This window comes from Manis pentadactyla, chromosome 13, assembly GCF_030020395.1.
Source record: "Manis pentadactyla isolate mManPen7 chromosome 13, mManPen7.hap1, whole genome shotgun sequence".
NCBI classification, from domain to species: Eukaryota; Metazoa; Chordata; class Mammalia; order Pholidota; family Manidae; genus Manis; species Manis pentadactyla.
Genome location: NC_080031.1, coordinates 38,644,517 through 38,671,632, shown reverse-complemented (window position 1 = coordinate 38,671,632; position 27,116 = coordinate 38,644,517). Strand labels below are relative to the sequence as shown.

Here is a 27,116-nt window from a genome sequence, read left to right as displayed (position 1 = left end):
TTCACTTTACCTCCATGCCAAGGAGTAATCTGATGAGGGACCTGGGAAAAGCTGCCTGATTATTCTAAAGGACAGCACCTGTGTGAGGCTAAATACCTCTCAGGCTTGGGGAGGGAGGGGTCCCAAGATTATATAAGCTTCAGCCTTAAACTGACAAAACAGGTGTGGGGGACAGCGTCTTTTAACTCTGGCCCACTTTCTGTGGTGGCTAAAGAGCTTTTGCTGGTGAGTATAATATATGTCTTAGTTAACCTTAACTTTTACTTAAAGGGCGCAACCTGAGAGCCACATTTTAGAACCACTGTATCCTGAAATGTTTTTGTTCTTTGTAAAATGTTCTTAAAAAGTAGTACTTGGTATAGTTTACTGTCCCATATCAGGGCTTTTTAAATTTAAGTTGCATGATTATGTTTCATTTCTCTCCTAAGTGTATTAAAGTTTTAAAAAGATGGGTTTTTTCTTTGAAAATTGTTAAAAACTGGCTAGTTGAGGAATTGGTGTGTTTGGCTCTTTGTTGAGCAATAGTACTGATGTGCTTATTTAGTTCATTAAGGACTGGCAAATGATTTATGTTTTAAACTTAAGGTATATAAAATTTCCAAATGGCAATTATGTATTAATAAGTTAGAGTCTTGTTTCTATTTAATTTTTTTTAACTCTCTTCTAATGGTTGCAGACCTCATAGGTTTTTCTTGAATCATGAGAGATGAAATTGCAACAACTGTTTTCTTTGTCACAAGATTGGTGAAAAAACATGATAAACTTAGTAAACAGCAAATAGAAGACTTTGCAGAAAAGCTGATGACAATCTTGTTTGAAACGTACAGAAGCCACTGGCACTCTGACTGCCCTTCTAAAGGGCAAGCCTTCAGGTGAGAGCTAGTGTTTGGTATAGCAAAGGGGCTAACAAGCAAGCCGTAACCACCGGCGATGATTCTGCTGATGGTCTGTGAGTAACAAAAATTTTATGGGCTCACATTTATTTGTTGGAATGTGGGCTTGAAGAAAGAAGTACAGTAAGTGACAGTGTAGTTGAAAACTCTGGAGCAAATCCCCTTATGTGAGGTGTATTTAACAATTCCTAATTTGAGTTTACCATGAACGATAGGCAGTGAGCATTCAGTGAATTAATTGTGTGACTTAGTGATGCAACCCACATGCTGAGTCACTGTGTAAAAAGTCGATGTTTTACTCTTACTTGTAAAACTGTGGAGGGTTGGGAGGGGTCCGGGAAAGGAGGGGTGAGGTGGGAGCTATGTTTATTGGAGCAGTTTGCCTACAACATGATTCTCATACTAAGCCCCTGTTGTCATACCTTTGTTTCCCTTTTCTTGTTTTTTAAGGTGTATCAGGATAAACAATAATCAGAATAAAGATCCCATTCTAGAAAGGGCTTGTGCTGAAAGTAATGTGGACTTTTCTCACCTGGGACTTCCAAAGGAGATGACCATATGGGTGGATCCCTTTGAAGTGTGCTGTAGGTGAGTGATCTCATTGGAGTTACAGTTTGTGTGCTCTGTGATCCCTGGAAACCTGAAGTTGTTTAGTCCGACACATACACCTCTGTGAAAGACAACGCTCCAAAGCCCTGTGTTAGCACTGAGGGCACTGGTCAGGATTTTAGATGGAAACTTTGTTAGACAACACAGACTTCCATTAGGAGTGGATGGAGTGGGAAGCACAAAGATTTTGCTTAGTATTTGGAATTTGACTTTAATCACTGCACACTATTGCCATCTGTGGTACTGTTTCCCCTGAGAGTTTCAGCCCTGGGCAAGTTCACTGTGGTTTTGGTGACCAAGAAATGACAATAGAATGTTCTTAGGGTGAAAGGTTTTATATCCAGCTTTATTCTCCTGGTTATAGGTGGAACACTAGAATCACGTCTGCATCCAGCAGTCTGCAGGTCCATAAACCACCTGCCTCTGCCCAGAGCACCGGGCAGAGCTCTTTATATAGTAACTCAGTCAATAACAGCTTATTGCCTACAGGTGTGGAAGCAGCAGCCTAGCCGCAGGCCAGTTACATCATCAAGTAGTTCAGGGTCAGGAGAGGATCCTGGCCAGAGAAACTTCCATTTTCCCCACAAGTATACAACATCTAAGTGTTATAGGCAATGTTATGGAGAAAAGGAGCTAACAACCATCAGGTAATTCAGTCCACTAGTTGAATCAAAAAAACGAATCTTTCTCTTTTTCTGAGTAATTAACCAAGGTAACTATTACAGCATACCCACTAACTATGACTGTGGTAGCTGAAGGTCATGAAGTCTCTCAGTTTGCTTTGCTGTCAAGCCATTTCAGTTTTTTAAAATAATTTTTTATAAATTAGTGAGTTTCTCCAGAAAAATTTAGAGACAAAACTTGAGAAAAGTTGAATCCCTAATGAATACTTTTTCTTTTTCTGCTTTAGGTATGGTGAGAAAAATCATCCATTTACAATAGCTTCTTTTAAAGGCAGATGTGAGGAAAGGGAACACCCCCAGCAGATCAGCTGTGCCATCAGCAGAGCCGCCTCGGGCCGCCCCGCCGGTGCTGCCTCCAATGAGGAAAGTTGTGACAAAGAGCCTCGGATGATTCCCAAAGTCAGCAACCCAAAGAGTGTTTACCAGGTAAAGCGTGTCCCAGTTCTTCTCTGCACTTTATTTTTTCCTACTCTGAAAAGACTGTACGTACTGCAAAAGCAAGAAACAAACAAGTAGAAACACGGAAACAATCCGTGAAGATTAAAATCACAGTATTAACATTCTGGAAACTGTTCCTGTTTACTGGGCTGGGTGCTCAGGATCTACCCAGTCTCTGTAGTCCCATTTTTCCATCTAATATTTAAACATATATAAGTTTCCTTTCACTTATATTCTGTCAGAATTAAATATTAAAATTAGTGGGCTTTTTTACCAACAGAAAATGACATACTACTTGTAGAAAATTTGGAGTATTAATGGTCAAAGGTCTGTAATCCCATCACCAGAGCAGTTTTTCTTCAAAAAAAACAAGTTTTTTAAACAACTCTTAGAAAGATATGCATATCTATATATTGGAAATAGGTTTCATGAAACTTACCCTTCTTGATACAATGCCCCTGACACTTCTATTAAATTAACTTGGTTTCATGACCCACTAACAGTGGCAACCCATAACATGTATATACTTGTTTGCTTTCTTAATCACTTACGTATTAACATGTTAAAACAATTTAAATACTTAACATTTTAGTGTTCATTTGCTTTGATGTCAATTTACTAAGCTAATCTATTATTGATAGTCATCTAGATTGTTTACACACTGTTGTGATATAAAAAGGCTAATAACTTATAATAATGTCTGAATTTAAGTTATTTCTGGAGATTTGGGTCTCAGATATGAAATTACGGGGCCATTGGGTATGGACACCCTACTGTTCTTAATACATGACCAAAGTACATCCCAGAAAGTTTATCTGTAGTCTGACCAGCGGTATGTGAAACTGTTTTATCACTTTTCCTAAAATATTCTCACTTAAAAATAACTTGCTAAAAATCCTATCTTATAGATAATAATTTAAGTAGACATTAAACAAAAATCTCCATGTGCCCAAATGTTTTGGATAATTTCTCATGAATTTTCTCTTCTCACATTTATCATTTGAGGTCCTAAGGTATTATTTATTATAGACTCTTCAAATATTAGGAATATTTTATATTCCTTGTTATATTATTGGCAAATATTTTTTTTCTCTAGCTTGTTTAGTTTTTTAAACTGCATATATAGTTTATATAAAATCCTATATGTATTAAAGTTTAAAATTGTGCAGTGAAATATTTGCCCTTAATTGTATTCTTATGTTTAGAAAAATCTTCTTGCATCTATGGATCAGATCTACAGCCAGCTATATTCTTTTAGAGCAATGTCCTTCTGGAGCGTGGCCAGCAAAACACCTCCATTAGTCATCTGGAATGTTTAAAATGAGTATTTCTAGCCTTAGAGATCATGACAAGACAGTGTGGGGTTGGGCTGGCATTGGGGTGGGACTGGGGAGAACCCAGCAATACATACAAACTGGGGTAACTGTGCTTTAAAATAGTTTAGTTGGATTAAAGAATTAATTTTGCTAAAAGATGCAACATGGCTTACTTAATACTTCCCCAAATGCTAGCCAATTTTCCAAAGATGTTAACTTTGATTTCTATTCATTTGTACTTCCTATGCTTTTGAAAGGCTTAGCTTCTGAGTTATGGGTTTGTATTTAGTCCTTAGAGCTAGCTTACTAGTTTACAAAAGATCTTCACATCCCCTTTTCTACCTTTTTTTTGTTAACAGGTTGAAAACTTGCAACAGCCCTTTCAATCTTGGTTCCAAATTCCCCGCAAAATGAATATGACAGCTGTTGGCCATATGAGCCTCCTAGGAAATGCTTATCATGCATTGCATAAGAACCCTAAAGGTCACAGGACTGCTACCATACGCAGGGGGGACAGGTACCACTGGGTGAGCACAAAGCGCTAGTGTGGGGAGGGGCACTCAGTGGGGCAGAGCTCAGAGGAGCAGCTCTATTTTCTCTAGCACGAAAATAAGTCTAAGGTTCAGAGGCCCATGAAACAGAAAAAATAACCACATACGGGACTAGGGTGCATAATGGCAAATCCTCTCACACAGATCATGACTATGTTCTTACCTGAACTTTTAATTCTTAATTTTATGTGAAGTTTTATGTAACACTAATGAATGTACCCCATAAGTTAATAGAATGAAGATTTTGACTTGTGATAAGATTCAATAAGTTATGAAAAGTAATAATTTAAATAAACATACTGTGTTTTTAATCTTTCTAGTCCAGGTTTTTGTATGAAAGTTTTTTTAAATTTATTTTGGTATCATCTACAATTACATGAGTAACATTATGTTTACTAGGCTCTTCCCATCATCAAGCCCCCCCCCCATACCCCATTACAGTCACTGTCCATCAGCGTAGTAAGATGCTGTAGAATCACTACTTGTCTTCCCCATGCTCCACCCCTAAATTATGTCTGCTAATCATAGTGCCCCCTTTTTTCCCCTTATCCCTCCCTTCCCACCCATCCTCCCCAGTCCCTTTCCCTTTGGTAACTGTTAGTCCATAGTTTGTGTTTCTTCACTAGTTATCAAAAAAAAAGTAGAACCTCATTTAGTGAAGCATGATACTCATAATGTAGTATTCTGGTTCTACTTTATTACCTGCCATCACTGTTCCATTTCGCAAGGCCAATGAGAGCTATTTTAAAGTTGCTGTTTAAGGTACAAAATTCCCTTGTTTGTATATCTTTTTAAAAATTTGGAACCTGTTAATAGATTTAATTAAGACTTATTTTATAAAAGTGATACATGCTCATTACAGAGAATTCAAGCTCAGTAGAGAAACACCGCCACTAAGAAAAAAAAAATCCATACCATCCAGCCAGAAACCATTAACATTAAATGGTGACTATCTTACTAGTCATCCCATGTGTATTACAGCTGTAAGAACTGATACATAATTTAGTAAGAAAACCATTCTATAGCTGCTACTTGTTAAATATTTGAATTTAATTTTACTTGAATTTTATCACAATGAAGAAACCTAAAGTGAAATATTCATAAGCCTTTCTACAACAAAGTATTTTATATCCTGAAAGATTTCTCTGGGGTTTTTCTAAAAAAAAGGAAAGGGAAACATCAGGAAGCTGCAACCATCTTTACATTTTTTTTCAATCTTAGATAGTATTGATTATTTGATGATATGCAAGCTGCAGAAATTAGCATTCTTTTTTTTCCTTGTCTCTTATTTTGCATGTCATGTTTAGTGTCAAGGTTTAACATTTACATTCTATCCTAAAAAATTATTCATACACTTGTTTTTTCTCAGTTCCACATTTAAACTGATTCAATACTCACCAATAATCTTTTCTTTAAATGAAGTATATTTTGATTCATTTTTAGTTAGCTGCATTTTTTTTTAAAGCAGCTTTCTCACAAATGGCTCATAAGACTTAAAATCTGTGAGTTCATTTATGCCTGATATTTACCTCTGTCTTCTTATATTTGAAGGACAACTTGACTGAGTATTAAAATCTGAGGTCCTACTTTCTTCCCCTTAGAACTACACAGACATCACACTGACCTAATGTTTTTGCCATTGTAAGTTGCTGTGGAGTGATGAGACCAGCTTGACTGCTCCCACTCCACGTCACTCGCCCCATATCCATTCATTTTAGGGACACCAACTCTCTTTATGCTGGGTCATTTTTTGGTCTGTCATAACTTATTTATCTGATTGCTTTATATCTTTCCTTAATCTTTTTTTTTTAAACCATGATTGTCTTAAACTTTCTTTTTGCCATTTTGATTCTCACAGTCCTGCCTAGTTTCTCCTATTTCTGTCTTACCGATTCCATAATGATGTTATTTTGGATTTCACTTAGTGACTTTCTCTGTTGGTGTTGGTCACATGTACAATTTCTTGGACTGGAAAATAAAAGAGAACTCTGTAAAATAGTTACTATATGTAAAATATAACATAATAATTAGCTGTGACAGAAGAATGGATTTCTAAGAACCTTTGCACAGAGGGTTTTATTAACAAAGTGTCTCTTGAAGTTTGTGAGATTGGTTTTTAAAAATCTCCCTGCCAACAGAGATGATAAATCTGTGGCACCGAATTACCACTCTTGTACACCATGCTCATGATGGACATTGCTTATCAGTCACAATATTGTTATTTGGGTGAAGGGATTGCCTCAAAAATCTATGCATGCAGTTCTAGAGATGCCCATTAAAATAAATTGTTTCATGTTGGTACTTGGAGAAATCAGTTTCATCACCATTCCAGGATTTGGCCCAGAGGGAGCCATCCATGAATGTTAGTGTCCTGGGTAATTCTTTAGAGTTTCTCATGTGGCTCTGAAGCAAAAGTATAGGGGAAAATACAGTGGACTGTATGTTTTTTACTGTGGTTAAAAGTAGTCAATACAGTTGAAAAGCCTCCCTCCCAAAATAAATGAATACTGTATCTATTAGTGTATCAGTATGATAACCAAATTAGATCTTCCTAATCGGCACTTTGAAATTTTCTATATACTACTATTATTTCTTTAAAAAAAACTTTTTGAGAGAATTGTAGAAACACATGCAGTTAAGAAATAAAGAGATCCTATGTAACCTTTACTCAGTTTCCACCAAAGGTAACATTTTTCAAATCTATGCTGTAATATCACAACTACATACTCATATTGATGTGATCAAGATACAGAGCATTTCCATCACCATAAGGATCCCTCATGCTGCCCTTTTACAGTCACCACTTCCCTTCCACTCTCATCCCTTTCTTAACCTCTTGGCAACCACCAATCTCCTCGTTTCTTTAATTTTGTGATCTTAAGAATGTTATAAATTGAATCATACTATATATATTGGGATTGACTTTTTTTTTTAACTAAGCATAGTTCTCTGGAGATTCATCTAGATTGGGTGCATGTAGCAGTACTTTGTTTCTTATTATTGCCGAGTAGTATTCCATTGTATGGATATACCATATTTGTTAACCATTTACCTATCAAGGGGTGACAATGGGGTTGTTTCTGTTGGGGGATTAAGAAAAAATATGTAAACAGACTTTTTTTCTCTGGGATAATTTTCTGGGTCATATGGTAGATGCATATTTAGTTCTTAAAGAAACTGCCAAACTGTTTTACAAAGTAGCTGTACCATTTTATATTCCCACCACCAATGTATGAGTGATCTAGTTTCTCCATTTCTGTGCCAGCCTTGGGTGTTGTCATTACACACTTATCTGAATGGCTAAAATAAAAAAAGTCATCTCATTATAGCTTTAATTTACATTTCCCAGATGGCTAGTGATGTTGGACATTTTTTCATGTGCTTGTTTACCATCTGTATATCTTCTTGGTGAATGTCTCTGTGCATATCTTCTGGTCATATTTTTAATGGAGTGTTTGCTTTTTTTGTCCTTAATCATTGAGTTTTCAGAGTTCTTTTATATTATAGGTACTGGTCCCTTGTCAGATATGTAGTTGAAAGTATTTTCTTCCAGGTTGCAGCTTGTATTTTTATCCTCTTAATAGGGTCTTTTGCAGAGTAATAGTTTTTAATTTTAATTATATCTAATTCATTAGTTTTTCCTTTTATGGATTGTGCTTCAGTGTCAAGTCTAACATTTATTTCTTTGGCCAGCCCTAGATCTGAAAATTTTGTTTTTCTTTTCTTCCTAAAAGTTTTATACTTTTAGACCTAAATGATCCATTTTAAGTTAAATTTTGTGTGAGCTATGAGACTTCTGAAGTTTGTTTGTTTGTTTTCTGTGAATATTTACTTACTCTAGCACCATTTGCTGAAAATGTGATTTCTCCTTCATGGAACTGCTTTTGTGTTTTTATGAAAACTCAGACATAAATATATGGATCTGTTTCTGTCTTCTTTGTTCTGTTCTATTGATCTATGTCTTTATTTTTCCACCAATACCACTTGATTACTGTAACTGTTTAAGTCTTGAGATTGGGTAGATTGATTCTTCCCAGTTTATTCTTCTTTTAAAAAATGTTTCAGCTATTCTAGTTCCTTTCCTTTCCATAAAAAACTTTGGAATAATCTTGTCTATACCTGTGAAAAAAAGCTTGATGAGATTTTGAAAGGAATTACTTTAAATTAAAAAAGGATTGCTTTAGATCAGTTTGGAGAGAATTGACATCTCTACTATGATGAGTCTTCTAACCCAAGAATACAATATGTCTCTCCATTTATTTAGATTATCTTTGATTTGTTTCATCAACATTTTATAGTTTTTAGCATATAAGTCCTACACAGGAACTTTAGATTTATACCTAAGAATTTCATTTTTTTTAGTAATTATACTTGGTGCTGTGTTTTTTAATTTTGGTATCCATGTGTTCATTGGTAATATAAATACTTTTTCTGTATCACTTGATATGACTATGTAATATTTCTACTTTAGCCTGTTAGTATGTGGATTACACTGATTTTTATTTGAATATTGACCCACCTTTACATCCATGGAATTAAAGCCCACTTGACTGTGGTGTATAATTCTTTTTATATATTGTTGAATTTTATCTGCTAATATTTTAAGGATTTTTGCATCTATACTCACAATATATGTTGTTCTACAGTTTTCTTTTTTGTACTGTCTTTAATTTTGGCATCAGGGTAATAATATAAATATACTATAAATATATATAAATATACTTTATATCTCAAAAAATAAATTAGGAACTGATCCCTCTTTTATTTTCTGGAAGAGGTTTTATATAATTGGTGTTAATTTTGTTTTTAAAGGTTTGGTGGAATTATATGGTAAAACCATCTGGTCCTGCAGTTTCCTTCTTTGGGAGTATTAAGATTATGAATTAATTTTTTTCTATCGGGGTACATATAATAAAATGTACAAATCTTAGTGTACAACTCAATGAATTTTGACATGTGTATACACTCATGTCACCATCTCCAAATTAAGATATTAAACATTCTCACTAATTTCCCCCCTTCACCTATCTCAGCACACCCCCACCCCATCCCCCTATGACCACCACCAGTCTGTTCTCTGTGTCCATTTGTTTGTTCCCATTTCATTTGTTTAGTTTTTTAAAGATTTCCCATGTAAGTGAAATCATATGGTGTTTGTCTGTCTCTGTCTTATTTCATTTATAATATTCTATAGGCTCATTCACATTGTTGCAAATAGCAAGATTTCATGAATTCAATTTCTATAATAGTCTAATTAAATTATTTCTAAATTAAATAGTTACAGGGCTATTCAAAAGATCCATTTTATATTGTGTGAGTTGTGGTAATTTGTGTTTTCTGAGGAATTGGTCTATTTTACCTGTCAAATTTATGTGTATAGCGTTCTTCATAATCTTTGTTATTATCCTTTTGATGTCTGCAGGGTTTATAGTGATATGCCTGTACATTTGTTCCCGATATTGGTAATTTGTGTCTTCTCTCTCTTTTTTATTGTTAGTCTTGCTAGAGGTTTGTCAATTTTATTTACCGTCCCCAAAAAACAGCTCTTTGTTTTATTGCCTCTTTTTTCCCTATTGCTTTTCTCTTTTCAATTTCACTGATTCATCTCTTTATTATTTCCTTCCTTCTGCTTCCTTTGGGTTTACTTTGCTCTTCTTTTTCTAAGTTCTTGATGTGAGACTGAGATTATTTATATGACACTTTTCCTTTGTTCTAGTTTATCCACTTAGTGCCATACATTTCCCTCACAGCAGAATAGAAACCTGAATTCCCTTTATGTCTCGTTATCTTCCTCCATTTATAATATAATTGTATTAAATACTTTCTCTACATATTTAGAGGCACATCAGACAGTGTTATAATTTTTACTTCAACTGCCAAACATAATTTAGAAAAGTCAAGAAGAGAAGGAAAGTCTGTTGTATTTATTCACATTTTGCTTACTATATTCTTCCTTCCTGGTGTTCCAAGACTTTTTCTTTGGTTTCTTTTCTTTTTAGAGAATTTCCTTTAGCTTTTCTTTTAAGGGAGGTTGGCTTGTGACATATTTTTCATTTTCTTCATCTGTGAATGCATTGTTTTTTCTTTTCATTCCTGAATAATATTTTCACTGGATACAGAATTCTGGATTATAGCTCTTTTCTTTCAGCAATAGAAAAATGTTGTGCCACTTATTCCTGACTTCTGTGGTTTCTAATGAGAAATCTGCTGTCATTCAATTTTTTTCCTTGATAGGTAAGGTGTCATTTTTCTCTGGCTGCTTTAAAAAATTTTTTATTTCTGCTTTTACTTTGTAGGAGTTTAATATTGATGTGTCTTTGTGTGGATTTATTTGGGTTTATCCTGTTTGGAATTCACTCAGCAACTTGAATCCATAGTTTTATGTCTCTTTCCAAATTTGAGGAGTTTTCAGAGTACTTTTACAACCTGCTTTTTTGAGATTTGGCTGACTTGTATGCTAATGTATGCTGTACTTGAATGTATAGACTTGAGGCTCTACACATTCATCTGTTTACTCTTCTTCCTCTCTGTTGTTCAGAGTGAGTAATTTCTTTTCTTCTATCTAAAAATCCGCAGACTTTCTTCCCCTGTCCCCATCCCCACCATCCCTTTTTTACTGTTGAGCCCAACCAGTGAGCTTTTTATTTTGTTTTTTATATTTTTTCAGTTCTAAAATTTCCATTTGATTCTTCCTTGTCTTCTATCTCTTTGCTGTGACTTTATAGTTTCTTGCTGAGACTTTCCATTTATTCATTCATTTCAAGCATGTTCATAATTGCTTGTTCAAACTTTTTATAATGGCTCCTTTAAACCCTGTCATATAATTCTAATATCTTTGTCATCTTGGTGTTGGGACCTATTTATTGTCTTTTTTCACTTGGTTTTGTATATCTTCCTGGTTCTTAGTGTGATAAGTGATATCTTGATATAAACCTGTACATTCTTTATATTATAAGACTTGTAATCTTACTTAAACTTTGTCTTAGCTATTTCCTTTGACACTATTCTAGTGGTGGGGAGCACTGTGTATTGTGTTATTATTTCCTGGTGGGAGAGAAAAGTTCAGGTTCCCTATTTGGCCTCCATGATACCTAAGAAAGGGGTTTCTCACACCTGCTGGATAGGTATGGGAATTCCAGCTCCCTACATGGCTTCCAAAAACACTATGTCAAGGGTGGTCTCATTACTGATGGACAATGGTGAGAATGCTGATTCCCCATGTGGCTGCGGCTGGTGCCATTGCAGCAGGAAGGTGGTGGCGAGGGGACCCGTTACTGCTGTATGTCAGTCCAGATTGCTCATGAGGTCTCCACTGACACCATGGGATACAGGGGTGCTCTTACTGCCCTATGGAGGTGGAAAGAAGAAAATTCCCAGCTTTCTGCTCAGTCTTCAGTAACATCAACCCAGGAGGAGGTTGGGGGGTGCCTTGCATAGCCAGGCAAAAGTAGAAGTTTAGACTCCCCACTCAAATTTTGCTGGTTTGGGTAGAGCCAGTTTTTTCTGTGTTTGGCTGGAATAAAGCAGTTATTGTTTAAAAGTTTTCTATATTGCTAGGCTGTCCCTTTCTTACTTTTTTGACTGGAGGAAGCAGACTTTGGGCAGCCTTTTATGGTCTGTGCCTATTGGTGTTTATGTGTTGCTGTTTTCTTTATTTCCAAGTCTGGAATAAAGAGGGAAAAAGAGAATCTGTGGAGTGTACTGCCATACCCTGCCTTGAGTTTTGAAATCTCTGGCTAGTCTATTTTCTTCTCTACACTTTTCAGAATCTTATTTGTTTTTGTATATAATGCCCAGGAATTTAAGTTGTACTTAATAGGAGGAGTAGGGAAAAGTATGCCTACTCCATTTCCCTGTAAGCAGAAGTCTATGTATCACTTTTGTAATAAAAAAAAATATTCTTAAAGCAATTAAGTATTATATTTCTGGGAAAGTTTTTTTCTTAATATTTGGTATAATATGGCTTCTATGTCTATTGAAGTTTTTTTATTTTTCTGGTCAGTGGGGTGTGCATGCGTGTGTATGTGTATATACACAAGTTAATTCCTTAAAGATAATTAGAATCTCAAAACTTAAAAAGAAACTTGCTGCTGATTCAAATCAGCCATAAACACACATAATGCAGTAATAAAGGGAACATGATTCCTGCCTTGTAATCTGTGGCATTTCCATTAAAAAACATGTGATCACTAAAAGCCTGAAGCTGGTAGTGTATTAATGAAATCCAATGGAAGGCCCAAAAAGTCCACCCGAAAGTTCACAGGGTCATGTTTCAGTGGGTGCCCCTCTCAGCCAAGAATGAGGAATAAAGAAGATCTTTCACTTCTGCTTGACATTTTCTTTGCCACCTTTCTCAGAGGCCCTGGAGTCATGACCTAACTATCCTAAATAGTCTTGTCTGTTTGGTTTAATTAATCTTCACTCTGCTTTCTGGGAAATACATTTCATAATTTATGTGAGTAGCTAAATAAAGTTCTCAAGGGGAACACTCTCTATCTGATATATCAAACTAAAATTTACCTTCTTCTTGAAGTACTGGAGAAGACTTTAATCTTATGAATTTGTTATGCATTGATTTGGGTGGGGAGGTGCTTTATTTAAGAATTCCCAGTTCATGAAACAATAGTTGCCTCATAGTCCATTCTTATGGCAACTACCATTTGATGGGTGTCTGTGTTATGAAGGTAGCAGATGATTTTAACTGAGGTAGTAACTAATGAAATAGTTTTAAGGCTGACAAATTTGGTGCTTATTCTGCCTGATGGCTAATCTAATGTTTTAAGATGATTAGGTGATCAGGTTCTAACAGCAAAGAAATGATAACTCAAGTGTCAGTGTAAGATGGGAGAAATGGAAGAGTTAGATGTAGTGAGTTGATTCTGAGCAGATCTTCCCTATGGCCTGATCTCAAACTCCTTCTAAAACCTTAATTGTAAATTTTCTTATCTCACAGTCTCATGGTGTTTTTATTTTATTTTCCCTAAAGTAATTTGCCATTAGTATTTTGGCAGGATTTAGAGTTAAATCCTCAGCTGTGTAATACATATCTTAATTATGGCAAAAGACGTACAGTGCTAAAAATGTTCCCTATGAGATGGACACTGAATCCACCGAGGAGCCGAGGAGTTATCATTCATGATCTATCCACATGGCATTTGTTTAAATAGAAGTTTTCTTTACCAGCGTGCCTTCCTTGCATTGTTTAAGACACTCAGTAAAATTGTTTTATTGAATTGGTCATTGATCCATTGATTATTTAGGAGCGTGTTGTTTAGCCTCCATGTGTTTGTGAGCCTTTTTGCTTTCTTTGAACAGTTTATTTCTAGTTTAATGCCTTTGTGGTCTGAAAAGTTGGTTGGTAGGGTTTCAATCTTTTGGAATTTACTGAGGCTCTTTTTGTGTCCTAGTATGTGGTCTATTCTGGAGAATGTTCCATGTGCACTTGAGAAGAATGTGTATCCTGTTGCTTTTGGATGTAGAGTTCTGTAGATGTCTATTAGGTCCATCTGTTCTAGTGTGTTGTTCAGTGCCTCTGTGTCCTTACTTATTTTCTGTCTGGTGGATCTGTCCTTTGGAGTGAGTGGTGTGTTGAAGTCTCCTAGAATGAATGCATTGCATTCTATTTCCTCCTTTAGTTCTATTAATATTTGTTTCAGGTATGTTGGTGCTCCTGTATTGGGTGCATATATATTTATAGTGGTTATATCCTCTTGATGGACTGAGCCCTTTATCATTATGTAATGTCCTTCTTTGTCTTTTGTTACTTTCTTTATTTTGAAGTCTGTTTTGTCTGATACCAGAATTGCAACACCTGCTTTCTTCTCTCTGTTGTTTGCTTGAAATATCTTTTTCCATCCCTTGACTTTAAGTCTGTGCGCGTCTTTGGGTTTGAGGTGAGTCTCTTGTAAGCAGCATATGGATGGATCTTGCTTTTTTATCCATTCTATTACTCTGTGTCTTTTGATTGGTGCATTCAGTCCATTTACATTTAGGGTGATTATTGAAAGGTATGAATTTATTGCCATTGCAGGCTTTAAGTTTGTGGTTACCAAAGGTTTAGGGTGAGCTTCTTTACTATCTTACTGTCTAACTTAACTCGCTTGTTGAGCTATTATAAACACAGTCTGATGATTCTTTATTTCTCTCACTTCTTATTCCTCCTTCTCCCTTCTTCATATGTTGGGTGTTTTGTTCTGTGCTCTTTTTAGGAGTGCTCCCATCTAGAGCAGTCCCTGTAGGATGCCCTGTAGAGGTGGTTTGTGGGAGGCAAATTCCCTCAAGTTTTGCTTGTCTGGGAATTATTTAATCCCTCCTTCATATTTAAATGATATTCGTGCTGGATACAGTAGTCTTGGTTAGAGGCCCTTCTGTTTCATTGCATTAAGTATATCATGCCATTCTCTTCTGGCCTATAGCGTTTCTGTTGAGAAGTCTGATGATAGCCTGATGGGTTTTCCTTTGTAGGTAACCTTTTTTTTCTCTCTGGCTGCCTGTAATACTTTGTCCTTGTCTTTGATCTTTGCCATTTTAATTATTATGTGTCTTGGTGTTGCCCTCCTTGGATCCCTTGTCATGGGAATTCTGTGTACCTCTGTGGTCTGAGAGGCCATTTCTTCCCCTAGTTTGGGGAAATTTTCAGCAATTATTTATTCAAAGACATTTTCTATCCCCTTTTCTCTCTCTACTTCTTCTGGAATACCTATAATTCTTATATTGTTCCTTTTTGATTGGTCACTCAGCTCTCTTAAAATTCTTTCATTCCTGGAGAATTCTCTCTTTTATCTCTCTCTGCATCAGCTTCTCTGCATTCCTGTTCTCTGTTTTCTAGTCCATTAATGGTCTCTTGCATCTCGTCCATTCTGTTTTGAAGTCCTTCCAGAGCTTGTTTTATTTCTGAATTCTCCTTCCTTAGTTCTTGCATATTTCTCTGCAAGTCCATCAGCATGGTTATGACTTTTGTTTTGAATTCTTTTTCAGGAAGACTGGCTAAATCTATCTCCCCAGATTCCTTCTCAGGGGAAGATGTAGCAGATGCCGAAGCTGTCTGGCTTAGTCTTGTCTGGATCATATTTTTTTGCCTTTTCATGTTGACAGGTGCTATTGACTGTCAGCTGGGAGGGCCAAAATTTTCACTTGCTACTGGCCTTTCTTTACTGGGACAACTGCGACCCCTAGTGGCTTGTGTTGGGTAATTGCGTGTAGAGTGGGTCTTTGTGTCTTGCCTGGCCGGAAGGGAGAGATTTCCCTTTCTGTGGGCGGAATTTGTCTCAGGCTGCTTCTCTGCTTTCGCAGCGCCCGGTGGGGTAATGGATGGGGGGGCTGCTTGACTGTTTGCCTCCGTGAGGGGTCTCAGAGCTGTTGCCCAGGGGGTTAGTGCACCCAGTTTTCCCTGTATTTTCCAGCTGCTGTACTGTGACCTGGGTTGTTTCCGTCAAGCTGTTAAGTCCCTGTCCCTTTAAGACTTTCAAAAAGCCCCCGCTTTTCTTTGTCACAGGGGCACCAGCTTCGGCACCCACTCAGAGGTCTTACTGCCCTCCGCCCACGCACTGTGTCTGCGCTCTGGTGCGGGTGGCTGGGGCTGGGTGTTCGGCAGTCCTGGGCTCCGTCTCCCTCCCGCTCTGCCTATTCTTCTCCCGCCGGGAGCTGGGGGGAGGGGCGCTCGGGTCCCGCCGGGCCGGGGCTTGTATCTTACCCCTTTCACCAGTCGCTGGGTTCTCGCTGGTGTAGCTGCAGTCTGGCCACTGTCCTGCGTCTTCTGGTCTCTCTTTTAGGACTAGTTGTGTTTGTTGTATTTTCAAAAGTATATATGTTTTTGGGAGGAGATTCCCACTGTCCTACTCACGCCGCCATGTTGGCTCCACCGCCAAATTGTTTTATTGAAAAAAAAATCCCTTTTGCTACTCACTTGGAGCACAATAAAGAGAATTATCCATGTAAAAAGCAGCTTGAATTGCTGGCATTGGATTCATAATAAGAGCTGGCTTTAGATTTGGAGTTTGTATTTTTAAAAAACTTGTTTGCTCACATTGAATGCATGCAGTAGCTGTATCTCTCCTGAGCAGCTTTCAGATCCACACTGAAATTTCAGCTTCAGATGATTGCTTACCTTTTGAGGTGTTCTAACTGGGGCCTTCAAAGTGAATTTTGCATGTGGCCCATATTTTATGTACTCTCATTTCAGTTCACCCAATATTGTGAAAATATATCTGACTACTTTGTGTGACTTGGTAACTAATGATTTTAGATAAATCAGTCAGCCTGATGAGTCATAATAACAAAATTTTTGTTTCTAGAAAGACATTCAATCAGTATCTTTAAATAGTGAATATTTTAATAAGATATGTTGTCTAATGATCTTTTAGCCACAGTGAAAAAAAACATCAGCAAGTTCCTTATCTTCTGTGCCAAATATTAGCCATTGTTATGGTACATATCCAGCTAAGATTCTACATTTATGTAATTTATACATGAATATTATAGGTATTCCAAAAAATTCTCTTATCAGCATTATTGGATATTGTATTGACTTATTTAATACCTTTTAATCATGCAGACTGAAATGAAATCACCATTTTCTTTCTAGATCTAAAATTGAAACAAGAAGAAATATATGTAATTTTATAAAAAGGCATTCTATAGAATGAGGAAAAATCACTGCAGAATAAAGAATTGTACAAATGAATTAAATAGTCAAGCCAATGGAAAATGGGCAAAATACTTGAACGGGCACTTCTCAAGATAGGGTGTTCAAATGGTGTGTCAATACATACACTGTCACAGTAGTCATCAGGGAAGTGTGATTAGAGTCACACAGCCAGAAGAACAGATAAAATAAAGAAACAAAATACTAAGTGCTAATAGAGATGGAGAGTGACCAGAACTCTTATCCACTGCCAGTGGCATTACATATTTATACAGTCACTTTAGAATTTGATTGGTAGTGTCTATTAAAGTTGAACATATCTATACCCTAAGGTCCAGAATTCCAGTTCTAAGTAATACCTGACTAGGTATAGTCACATATAGTCAACAAAAGGTACACAAGACTATTTGTAATAACCACAACAGGGAAAATAGCAAATGTGCCTTAGTACTAGACAGAATAAATTTTGACATATCCACATAATCCACATAATGGAATGTTTTACAGCAAAAAGAATCAACAAACCATAACTACATGCAACAATGTGGATAAACCTCACAAACATGAAGCTGAGCAAAATAAGTGATAAAGTAATTCATATTTTATGATTCTATTTATACAAAACTTATGAATAAACAAAAACTGATGTTTGAAGTCAGATTAGAGGTTACTCTCGGGGGCTAAGTTACTGGAGGGAGGAGACGTGGGTGCTTCTGTGCAGCTAGTAATGTATTTATTGATCTAGTTGCTGCTTATATGGGAATGTTCACTTGGATAATTCATGAGGTGTACATTTATGATATGTGCACTTTTAAAAGCTCTCTTCCATTTTAGTAAAGTTTTAAGAATAAACTTAGACATTGTTGATAACTTTAAATAAAATGGACCAGGGCCCATGGCTGGAGTCAGTGCCTGCTTATTTCTCTAGGTTGATAGTTTCTGATCTTGATATCAACATGTTAGGGCACCATTCTACATGAGAAAAATGATATTTGGGGGGTTTCTTTTTGTTATTTATGCACATCCCTTATAAAATATTAGTGTTGGTGATTTGGAACAAAAATAGTTGTGAGTTTTTAAAGATATAACATTTTAAATTCTTGTAATTAAAAACAACCTTTTATAAAATGTGATAGGTATCATTATAGTGTAGTGGAAGAAACCCTGAACGCGAAGGCAGTGGACCTCAGTTCGAGTATTTTTTGTCCTCTTCCAGCTGGGTGAACTAGAGCAAGTCTGAGTCTCAGTTCCTGCTCTCTAGGATTAATAATTCACCTGCCTGAAGGTAGAGGATTAAACTCTGTGATCTCTTGAGTCCTTTTTAGCTCTGAAGTCTAAGACCTGCCATCTGTTAGTACCGGGAAAGCTCTTAAAGTAATGATGTAACTTATTTATACCACCATTAATTTCCAATCCTTTACTCTGCTGACATGTCAATTATAATATAACCCCAGACACAATGAAAAGTTTCAAGGTGTATAGCAAAGTTCAATATCAGTGCCACAGATTATAAAGACATCTTACTTTATCTTCACCCACAAGCTGATCTCTTGGTTTTCCTGGGATTTATTGCTCTGTGGTGAGGATGCTTTTCAGGAAAAGTTCCATATTAGTGAAGAGGAGATCTTTGCTTTTCTTAATATACTACAAAAAGTATGGAGGACACACTTAATACCTTTGCTTTCATTTCTTTTAAGTACTCTTGGAACTTCTTACGCATAATATAGACCTAAGAGTATTATGTAAAATTCTGCTTTTAAAATAAAATGAGGCCTCTTCATAGATGGTGGTTGGCAGAGGACTAACAACTGTCTAGCTCCACAACTGTCTCTGTTTTGGGAAAGTTATTTTTAACAGTACCAAGCCTCAGTTTTCTCATCTGTAAGTTAAGAATAGATGTAGTATCTTCCTTATAAGGGCATGGAAAAGATTAAATGAGATAATGCATATAATACTCAGCAGAACATCTGGCACATGGCAAATATATAATCAATGTTTGCTATTATCTACCTTATTGTTAGCTCTGGTTAGATGGGAATATTTCAGTATATAGTATCAGAGTTCATATAAGCCGGTTCATTAAGTTAGCATAGTGAGAGCCTACTTATGAGCCTGGCACATGGGCTACACCGGGAAACAAACACCTCTGCCCTCATGGAGCTTACATTTTAATGGGAATAAAAACAATAAACAATCATTATAAGTACATTACGCAATATATTAGAAAGTGATATAGGAGAAAAACAAGTAGAGCAGAGTAAGGAGGAGCTGATGAAAGAGGGCTGCAAATTAAGATGGGCTAGTCAGGGTTGTGTCTTTGAGAAGGTCGAACAAAGACATGAAGGAGGCAAAGGAGGAAAACATTCTCCTACTCCTTAGACCAGGGTTTTTCAACTTCAGTGCTACTGACATTTTGGGATGGATAAGTTTTTGTTGTGGAGGTTTTCCTAGGTATTGTAGTTAATAGAAGCATCCCATCCTCTGAGCAGAACGATAAAAAATGTCTCCAGACATTGCCATATGTCCTATAGAGGAAGAAATTGATCCTGGTTGAGAATTGCTGCCTTAGAGGAAGGAGCGTTGTAGGCAGATGGAACCCTTCAGAGGGGGTATACCTGGTGTGTTTGAAGAACAGCAAGGAGGAAAGTGTGTTTGGGTGAATGAGAAGAGGAGTAGAGTAGTAGGTGAGGGGGGCAGGAGACAAGGGGACTTGGCTTCTTTGACTTTCACTCTAAATTAATTTGGGGGCCACAGCAGGATTTTTACCAGATCCAATTTTCATTTTAAAAGGCTCATTCTTACTACTCTGAAGTGAGAAGAGACTTCAGAAAGGCACAGCTGGACTCTGGGGGACCAGGGAGTATTATTGTAATCCAGGCAAGAGATGTTGGTGGCTTGCACCAGCCTGGTAGCAGTGTAGATGATAAGAATAGTCAGATTATGGATATTCTGTGCAGGCAGAGCAACAGGATTTCTGGATGGACCAGTTAGAGGTGTAACAGAGAGAGAGAGAGAGAGGCTTCAGTGAAGACTTTGGCATGAAAAACTATCCGTTGAGATGAGGAAGGTTTGTAGTGGAGCAGGTTTGAAAAGAAGATTGGTTTGGAGTATGCTGAGTTTGAGATACTTACTAGACATCCAAGTAGAGATGGCTGGTAGGCAGTTAGATCTATGATTTGAGTTAGAGATTGGTTTGGGGCTGAGAAAAAAAAAATTGAGAATACTTGACAAACAGTCTTTAAAGCTAGAAGACTGGATGAGATTTCCAAGGACAGTGAGTGTAGACAGAGAAGAGATGAGGACAGGACTGAATCCTGGCCCTCCAACGTTAAGAGGCCAGGGAGAAGAGGAGAGACAGCAAAGGGTACAGAACAGCCAGAGAGGTAGGAGGAAAACCAGCAGAAGCTGGCGGGGAGCCAAGTGAGGCAGACATATTGAAGAAGAAGTGATCAGGTGTGTCAAATGCTTCCATTACATGAGGAGAGAGAACTGGCCATTCTCTGCTTTGTGGGAGCCGGCCTGACAGAATCCTGTGACCCGGATGGGTGCTATTGCTATCACCATCCCAGACCACAGTATGAATCTCTGACTCAGTGACTAATGGAAACTGATTACAGAGCAAAGTATATGAAATGTTTACTTAGGAATCAGAAGATCTAGAAGTCATTTTCAGCTTTACCAGTACAAACAACTTCATGATTTGGGACAAATTGTTTAATCTCTCCTTAAATATGAAATGTGATTAAAAATGTGTATATTACCTGTTTTGTAGGACTGCTGGGTAGATCAAATGAAACTATATGTAAACAAGTGCCTTGAAATTGATGAAGTTTTATATAAATATGATAGAGACATGTTTTTGTTTATAACTCAAGAATGAATTGACCATTAATGGACAATGAGCTTTACAAGACCATAGATTTAAATTTTATGATTTTTTAATACTTAAAAAGATGGATGATAACATTCTTATAAAGGTGCTTTAAATAACACAGTATTAAGAATATCATTGTCAAGTTTGCACAGAAAACAGCACAGTGTAAGTTTGCATTAATAGGCTATAATTTAGACATCTAAATTTAGTCTCTGAGTCACAGTGAATTTTATGGATGGAATTCTGCTTACTTATTGATAATATGTTAGTGGGACATAAGTTAAGTAACTGAGGAGCCACATTTGCAGTTCCCATGACTGAAAGAGCTGGGTACCCATTGTCTGCCCTGTAGAATACAAGATTTTAAAAAAATATTGTCATATGTGGTTTGAAAAGCAGGCCAATTGTCAAACAAACAGTGATTGGAAGATATCTCGGGATGCCAGAAATGCCTGAAAAGGTCAGATACTGAGACATTCATTCTGTGAAGTCAGTGTTCATCAATATCAAATGCTGCCAAAGTTCAAGTTCTTTACCTCTTGCGGTGATTCTGACATCAAGTGAGACTCACACTCCCTTTCAAGGAGCCACAAGGGCCTTGTTCTCTTGCAGAGATGCACCGCTCTCCCAGCAGTGTGGTGCTCACGTTTTGGTCAGGCCTCCTGTCCTGGGCAGCTGCTGACATTTGCAGTGTGATAGAAAATGCTTCCCTGAAATAGGCCTTCAACCCCTGGTGAAGAGAAAATGAGGGGGGCAGATCAGTTCAATTTTAGGTAATTACTGTTAAAGCTTTAAATAATAGTTGAAAGAAAAATGGGGATTGGTATTTTCCTCTTTACTTATTCTCACCATGGGTTATTATTGTCATTAGCAATTCTGGTGAGGTTTTTGTTTGGACAAGGAAATATGCACAGAAAGCTGTGATGTCTTTCTCACGGGAAGACCACTTCTTTCTGAATTTTACAGAGTGGTGAGTGCATTTTGTTACATGCTGCCACAGGAAATTTGATGAGGAAAGTCTCCTCCCTGGCCAGGCAGTAGGTACCAGAGGCTACTAATGGGACTTAAGTAGATTTGAAATGTTACAGAGCTTAAAGCATTTATTATCCTGGGGAATGGCATCTGAGTCACAGAGAAGTAGAAGCAAAAAGCCCTGTGCATGTTATACATACCTTGTAAAATGACCTCAGAAAGGCAGCATTAGAGTCTTGGTAGAGGCCCTCGGCAGCAGTGTGGGCCAGGCAGCAGGTCAGCAGCAGAAGAGAGCTCCCCACACATGCCAAAGACTCTCCCGGCGAACAGTGTGTTCTCAGCACTCTGAGTGAGAAAATAGTGCCTCTTTCTTTTTCTAGTTTCATATGCTCTGAAATAACTCCTGGAATCATGAAGTCAGAGACTCCTTGAGCTTAATGGAAATTTACTGAAGGGATGATTCAGATGACAAGGGAAAAGTTGTTTTAGTTCAACTTTCTGAATAAATCATTTTCTCCACTGTCTCCCAATTTGTCTGCTACCCTCATCTTTCAGAAAATAAACTATTGGAAATTCAGAGCAAGTTTACTCATGTATCTCTGGTTTTTATCAGTATCTTCCAATCACTGTTTCTTTTTAAGTAGTGTTTCTCAAACTTCAGTGTGAATGAAAATCACAAGGGAATGAATCTGTTTTGGGGGACCATCCCAGAATTTCTGGTTCTGTGCATTTTAGGTGGGGTTTCAGCATTTCCATTTTTACCAAGCTCCCCAGATGGTTGATACATGAGGTCCAAGGGCTGCAGTTTGAGAATCATTGCCAAAGAGGTCTCTCAGGCTTTCTTTGTCTGTTATGCCTTTAATTATAATCAAGTTTTCAAATCTCCTGTCTTGCCTAATTGATTTGAAATAACTTCCTTGTTCACTTTCTTTAGAGGAAATACATTGACATGGAAAACCCTTAGGTGATTTGGAATCAGTCTGAGATTTGTCCCTGGAACTGGTTGTGGTTGGCAACACAGAATAGTGGTTAAAAAATTAGGCTGGTGGTCAAATACACCTGGATTTGAGTTTCAGCCTTTGCTAGCACTATATTCTTGGGCAAATTATGTGGCTTCTGTGGGCCTCAATTTCCTAATTCATAAAATATAGATAACAAGAGTATCCACCACATAGGGCTGGGTTGCTGTAAGCTGTAAGTGAGATAATGCAGGTAAGGAACATGGCCAAGACCTGACACACAGTTCTCAATGAATCCTGAGTTTGTTTCCCCATCAGTAAAATGGGATTAAATTCTTGCCTGTTTCGTAGATTGCTTTGAGGATCAAGTGAAATAATGCTTGGATGGTACTATAGGTGAGTAATTTTTGGTCTTATTATTTAAATCCCCTAACAAATTACAGTCAAGTAGAAACCATTTCCTTGTCCTCACACATTGATTAGTAGTTCTTCCAATGTACTGTCATCAGTGTTTAAGGTCTTTGTATAATGGCTTAGAATTACCACCAAGACACTGCCTACCTACATATTTGAGGAAATTCCAGGACAGGAATATGTTACCCTTTCAGTAGAAAGATGCTGATTGTGCAGGATTTCCTGAAGCTGGAACCATGACTCAAGGAAAATACCAGTCTGGAAGCATCAACTTTGATAATGACAGAGATTCACTAATGGGCACAAAGCCATTATGATTCTTTAGGCACAAGCCAGGACACATTCATTTCACTAATTAGAGAAAGCTCTTACATGGTGACGTTTATTATGCCTTAGCTAAATGACTAATTTCTTACTAAAGGAGGAATAAAATATGTCAGGACTTGAGATAGAAAAATGTTTTATGACATTTGTTCTTTCTGCTTCTATCTTATTAGACCCTAGAATTCTACAAAGTTGAATCTGGGACTGAAATTGCAGCACCTGATAGAAGAAGGAAACTTGGAAGGGATTGTCTGAAGCTTCCATGGCAGGAAGATGAAAAGCGATCTGCAGGGTGATTTCTGGAGTCTGAAAAGAATAAAAAAACTGAAAACAAAATCCATCCTTCTGCTAAAAAACTCTCATGCAGCTCAGCTACATAGCACCAACCAAATTAATGGGATATAAATGCATTGGAACATCAATTTAAATTTATTTATTTAAAATAAATTAAAAAATAGGACAGGTAGATACAGAAAAGAGGAAGGAGTATTTATCTATTTGATATTTATGCTAACTACAAGAATTAATTTACTACTTTTTCTAAAAGTGGTAGGCTGTGTACAGAGTCGCAGTCAGGCACGAGGGCCCTGGAACCATGGCACCCGGATTCCGAGCTGGCTCCACTCTTCTGGTTGTGTGATCCTGGGTAAGTTAACTCAATCAATTTGTATCATTCCTCCTCAATTGTAAATGAGAAAAAATAGGATGTATGTCATAGGGTTTTTGTGAAGATTCAGTGAGTTAATTCATATAAATTAGTAGAACATTTTCTGGCATTTACAACGTGCTTAATACATTTTACTTAATATTACTATCATTTGAGAGATTAGACTTTAGATGGGTAAAATGACTTCTATCAGTTCCTTTAAAGAAGAGACTAGAAAGTTCCCTGTTCAGGTGCTTAACCTAGGGAATACCCCCGCACCTCTAAGCCTCCTCCCTGATTGCCCTGATTTTCTTGGCTTCATGGATGGCTGCTCCGCGTCAAGGCCAGAGGGCAGACTGACCTAAAGCTGGGGGATAAGCAGGTCCAGTATGGAGAGGCCGTACTGGTAAACCACAAACTCCCTGGCAGAAAGGTCTGTGGATTGCACCATTAGCAGCTCTTCCTTCTGCATTATCTGAGGTTTGGGGAGATTCTGCAAAAAGCTTTTTGGAACTATAGAGATCTCTTGATCTTTATATATTAATAAAAGCAGTAACAATGACAGTATAATTCATCTCAGCAAAAGGCGCATTTGCATCGGTCCTTCCATCCATCCGTCTTCCTGTGCTTTGCATGCCTTGTGCCTCAGGCTTTCCTGCCAGTCTTCATGGAAAAGCAACTGAATCTCAGTCAATAGACATGGAGGTGCCAGAATGACAGAATGAGGTTCCAGAAAAGATAGCAACAGATTTCCTTCTATTGTTCCACAGGGTTGTTTGGAGCATGAGTGACTTATGCAGAACAGTGTCTGGTACACACTAAGCACACAGAAAATGTTAGCTGTGTTAACAATCTTACTTCCCCACAAAATTGTCTCTGATGGTTGGTCTGTAAACATTTTCTATTGTCTTTTCATTCCTGAGAGGGCAAAAAAGGCTTGGGTAGCATATTATAGGGAAGAATGCTGAACTAGCACTCAGAAGACCTGAGTTCTGGTCTGGGTTTAAGACCCTGGGAAAGTTCACTTAACTTCTTTGGCATCAGTTCTCTCACCTAATTTTTTTAAAAGAAGAAGTTAATAATCTCCCATTGTTTTACAGAATTAGAGTTTGCTATACTACAAGTAATCCAGACAATGTATATAAAACTGCTTTCAACATTATAAGTCAATATAATTATAAGACAATGATGGTTGAAATAGTGTGGGAACTCTCAAAGGAGGGCCACCTCTCAGCCCATATTCTTTTTAGTTTCCCCCAAAGGGAGACATAATTAATACTAAGATTGGTCAAGTTCTGAGGTCAGCAAACTTTTTCTGTAAAGGGTCAGAAAGTAAATATTTTAGGCTTTGCCAGCCATGAGGCAAAGGTGGGGTTCAAATTTAGTGTTCCCTCTTATTATGGTAGAAGTGTGTCCTCATTCTCCTACAAAGCCTTCCCTTGCTTCTTTGATCTGCCTTCCTGGGAACTCACAAGAATATGCTGCATGTCTTTTGCACAGTCTTTATAGTGTTGGAAAATTTTTCTTCTGGGGAAGCAAATTAAGAGCACAGGCTCTGGGATAAGACTCCTTGGGATTGAATTCCAACTGAACTCCTCATTAGCAGTATTTTTCTGACTACTTGATCTATTCAGAGGCTTGTTTCTTTATCTATAAAATGAGTAACAGTACACTTTTCATGATTTGTTGTAAAGATTACATAAGCTAACATATCCAGAGGTTCAGAATAGCACATGACATAAAGTACTCCACAGAAATGTTATTCTTCTTTTGACTTTTTTTTCAGTCATTTATAAATGTGAAGCCCTGCTTAGCTTGTGGGCTGTACACAGACAGACAGCAGTCTGGTTGGCCTATGGGCCACAGTTCGCTGACCCCTGCTCACATTTAGGGATGTTCATGGGACTGAGCTTATCGGTGGCCTGCATTATGGCCAACTGAGAAGTATAGACTCATTTCCTTTGAATCCTCTTCCACTTGGGAGATGGGTGAGTTGAAACAGACCTGACTCTTCAGGCAGGCTGGCCACATTCTCTTTTGACTTTCGGTTTCAAGGGGTGGTGTTGGTGAAGTGACTGGGAGTCCCTTTTGGGGCAAGATCTCTCTCATGGTCTTCTCTCTCTCTCTGTGTCTCCTCAAACTTCTTCAGGAATTCCCCTTTGGGAATCAGTCAAGTTATTATTACCATAAGACTTTGATTACTATTTATTATTCCTTATATGGAAAAACCCTTTGGGAATCTTAGGATGGTGATGGGGAGAAAAAGATGTCTGGTAACGTGGGATTCTGGATTTCCTGGTTCCTAGGGGTTATGCCACTGAATACCTCTAGTGCAACATGATAATTCTCAATAGGGGCCCCCAGGGAAAGGAGGTTACCGCATCCTGAAACTCAATGGTGAAGTGCGGAACCAGCTGAAACGCAGGGCATGGGAGGCCTCGATTACTTTTCTCAATGACCTTCTTTCTCTTTGCTCCTGCTTCTGTCCCAGCCCATCCACTGCTCTTTGGATTCACCTATCGCTGGATATTTCATTGTCCTGAAGAGCCACACCTGATGGTATGGAAGGATGTGCCATACCTCCTGGGACAGTTCCAGATGTGTGGGCTCTGATGCCTGCTCTGCCACGGTCACGTCTCCTCCTCCTGCTCCCGCGGCCGGTCAGCTGCTTGCCTGAGCTTTTCCTTTGCCTCTCCTAAACTCTGCAGGACTTTCTGCATGCCCAGCATCACCTGTGCCTCTTATTCCCACTCTTCTTTGTTTGCTGCAAGGGGCAGAGAAAAGGGCCACATGA

At 37.7% G+C, this 27,116-nt stretch overlaps 1 protein-coding gene and 1 long non-coding RNA gene across 2 annotated transcripts; one reads left to right on the top strand and one right to left on the bottom strand.

Moving 5' to 3' along the window:
- Window positions 1-590: 590 nt before the first annotated feature.
- Window positions 591-4,750, top strand: BTG4 (BTG anti-proliferation factor 4). Its single transcript, XM_036895698.2, has 4 exons — window positions 591-872; window positions 1,344-1,481; window positions 2,413-2,611; window positions 4,299-4,750. The coding sequence occupies exons 1-4, from the start codon at window positions 700-702 to the stop codon at window positions 4,482-4,484; spliced, it is 696 nt and encodes a 231-aa protein (XP_036751593.1). The 5' UTR covers window positions 591-699; the 3' UTR covers window positions 4,485-4,750.
- On the bottom strand, window positions 2,572-27,116 carry LOC118917652 (uncharacterized). The gene is made up of 8 exons (XR_005026870.2): window positions 26,903-27,116; window positions 23,896-23,982; window positions 22,180-22,324; window positions 21,544-21,728; window positions 18,658-18,777; window positions 17,029-17,075; window positions 6,380-6,458; window positions 2,572-2,674 (listed from the first exon to the last, which is right to left on the bottom strand). It is a non-coding gene; the product is annotated as an uncharacterized LOC118917652 (long non-coding RNA).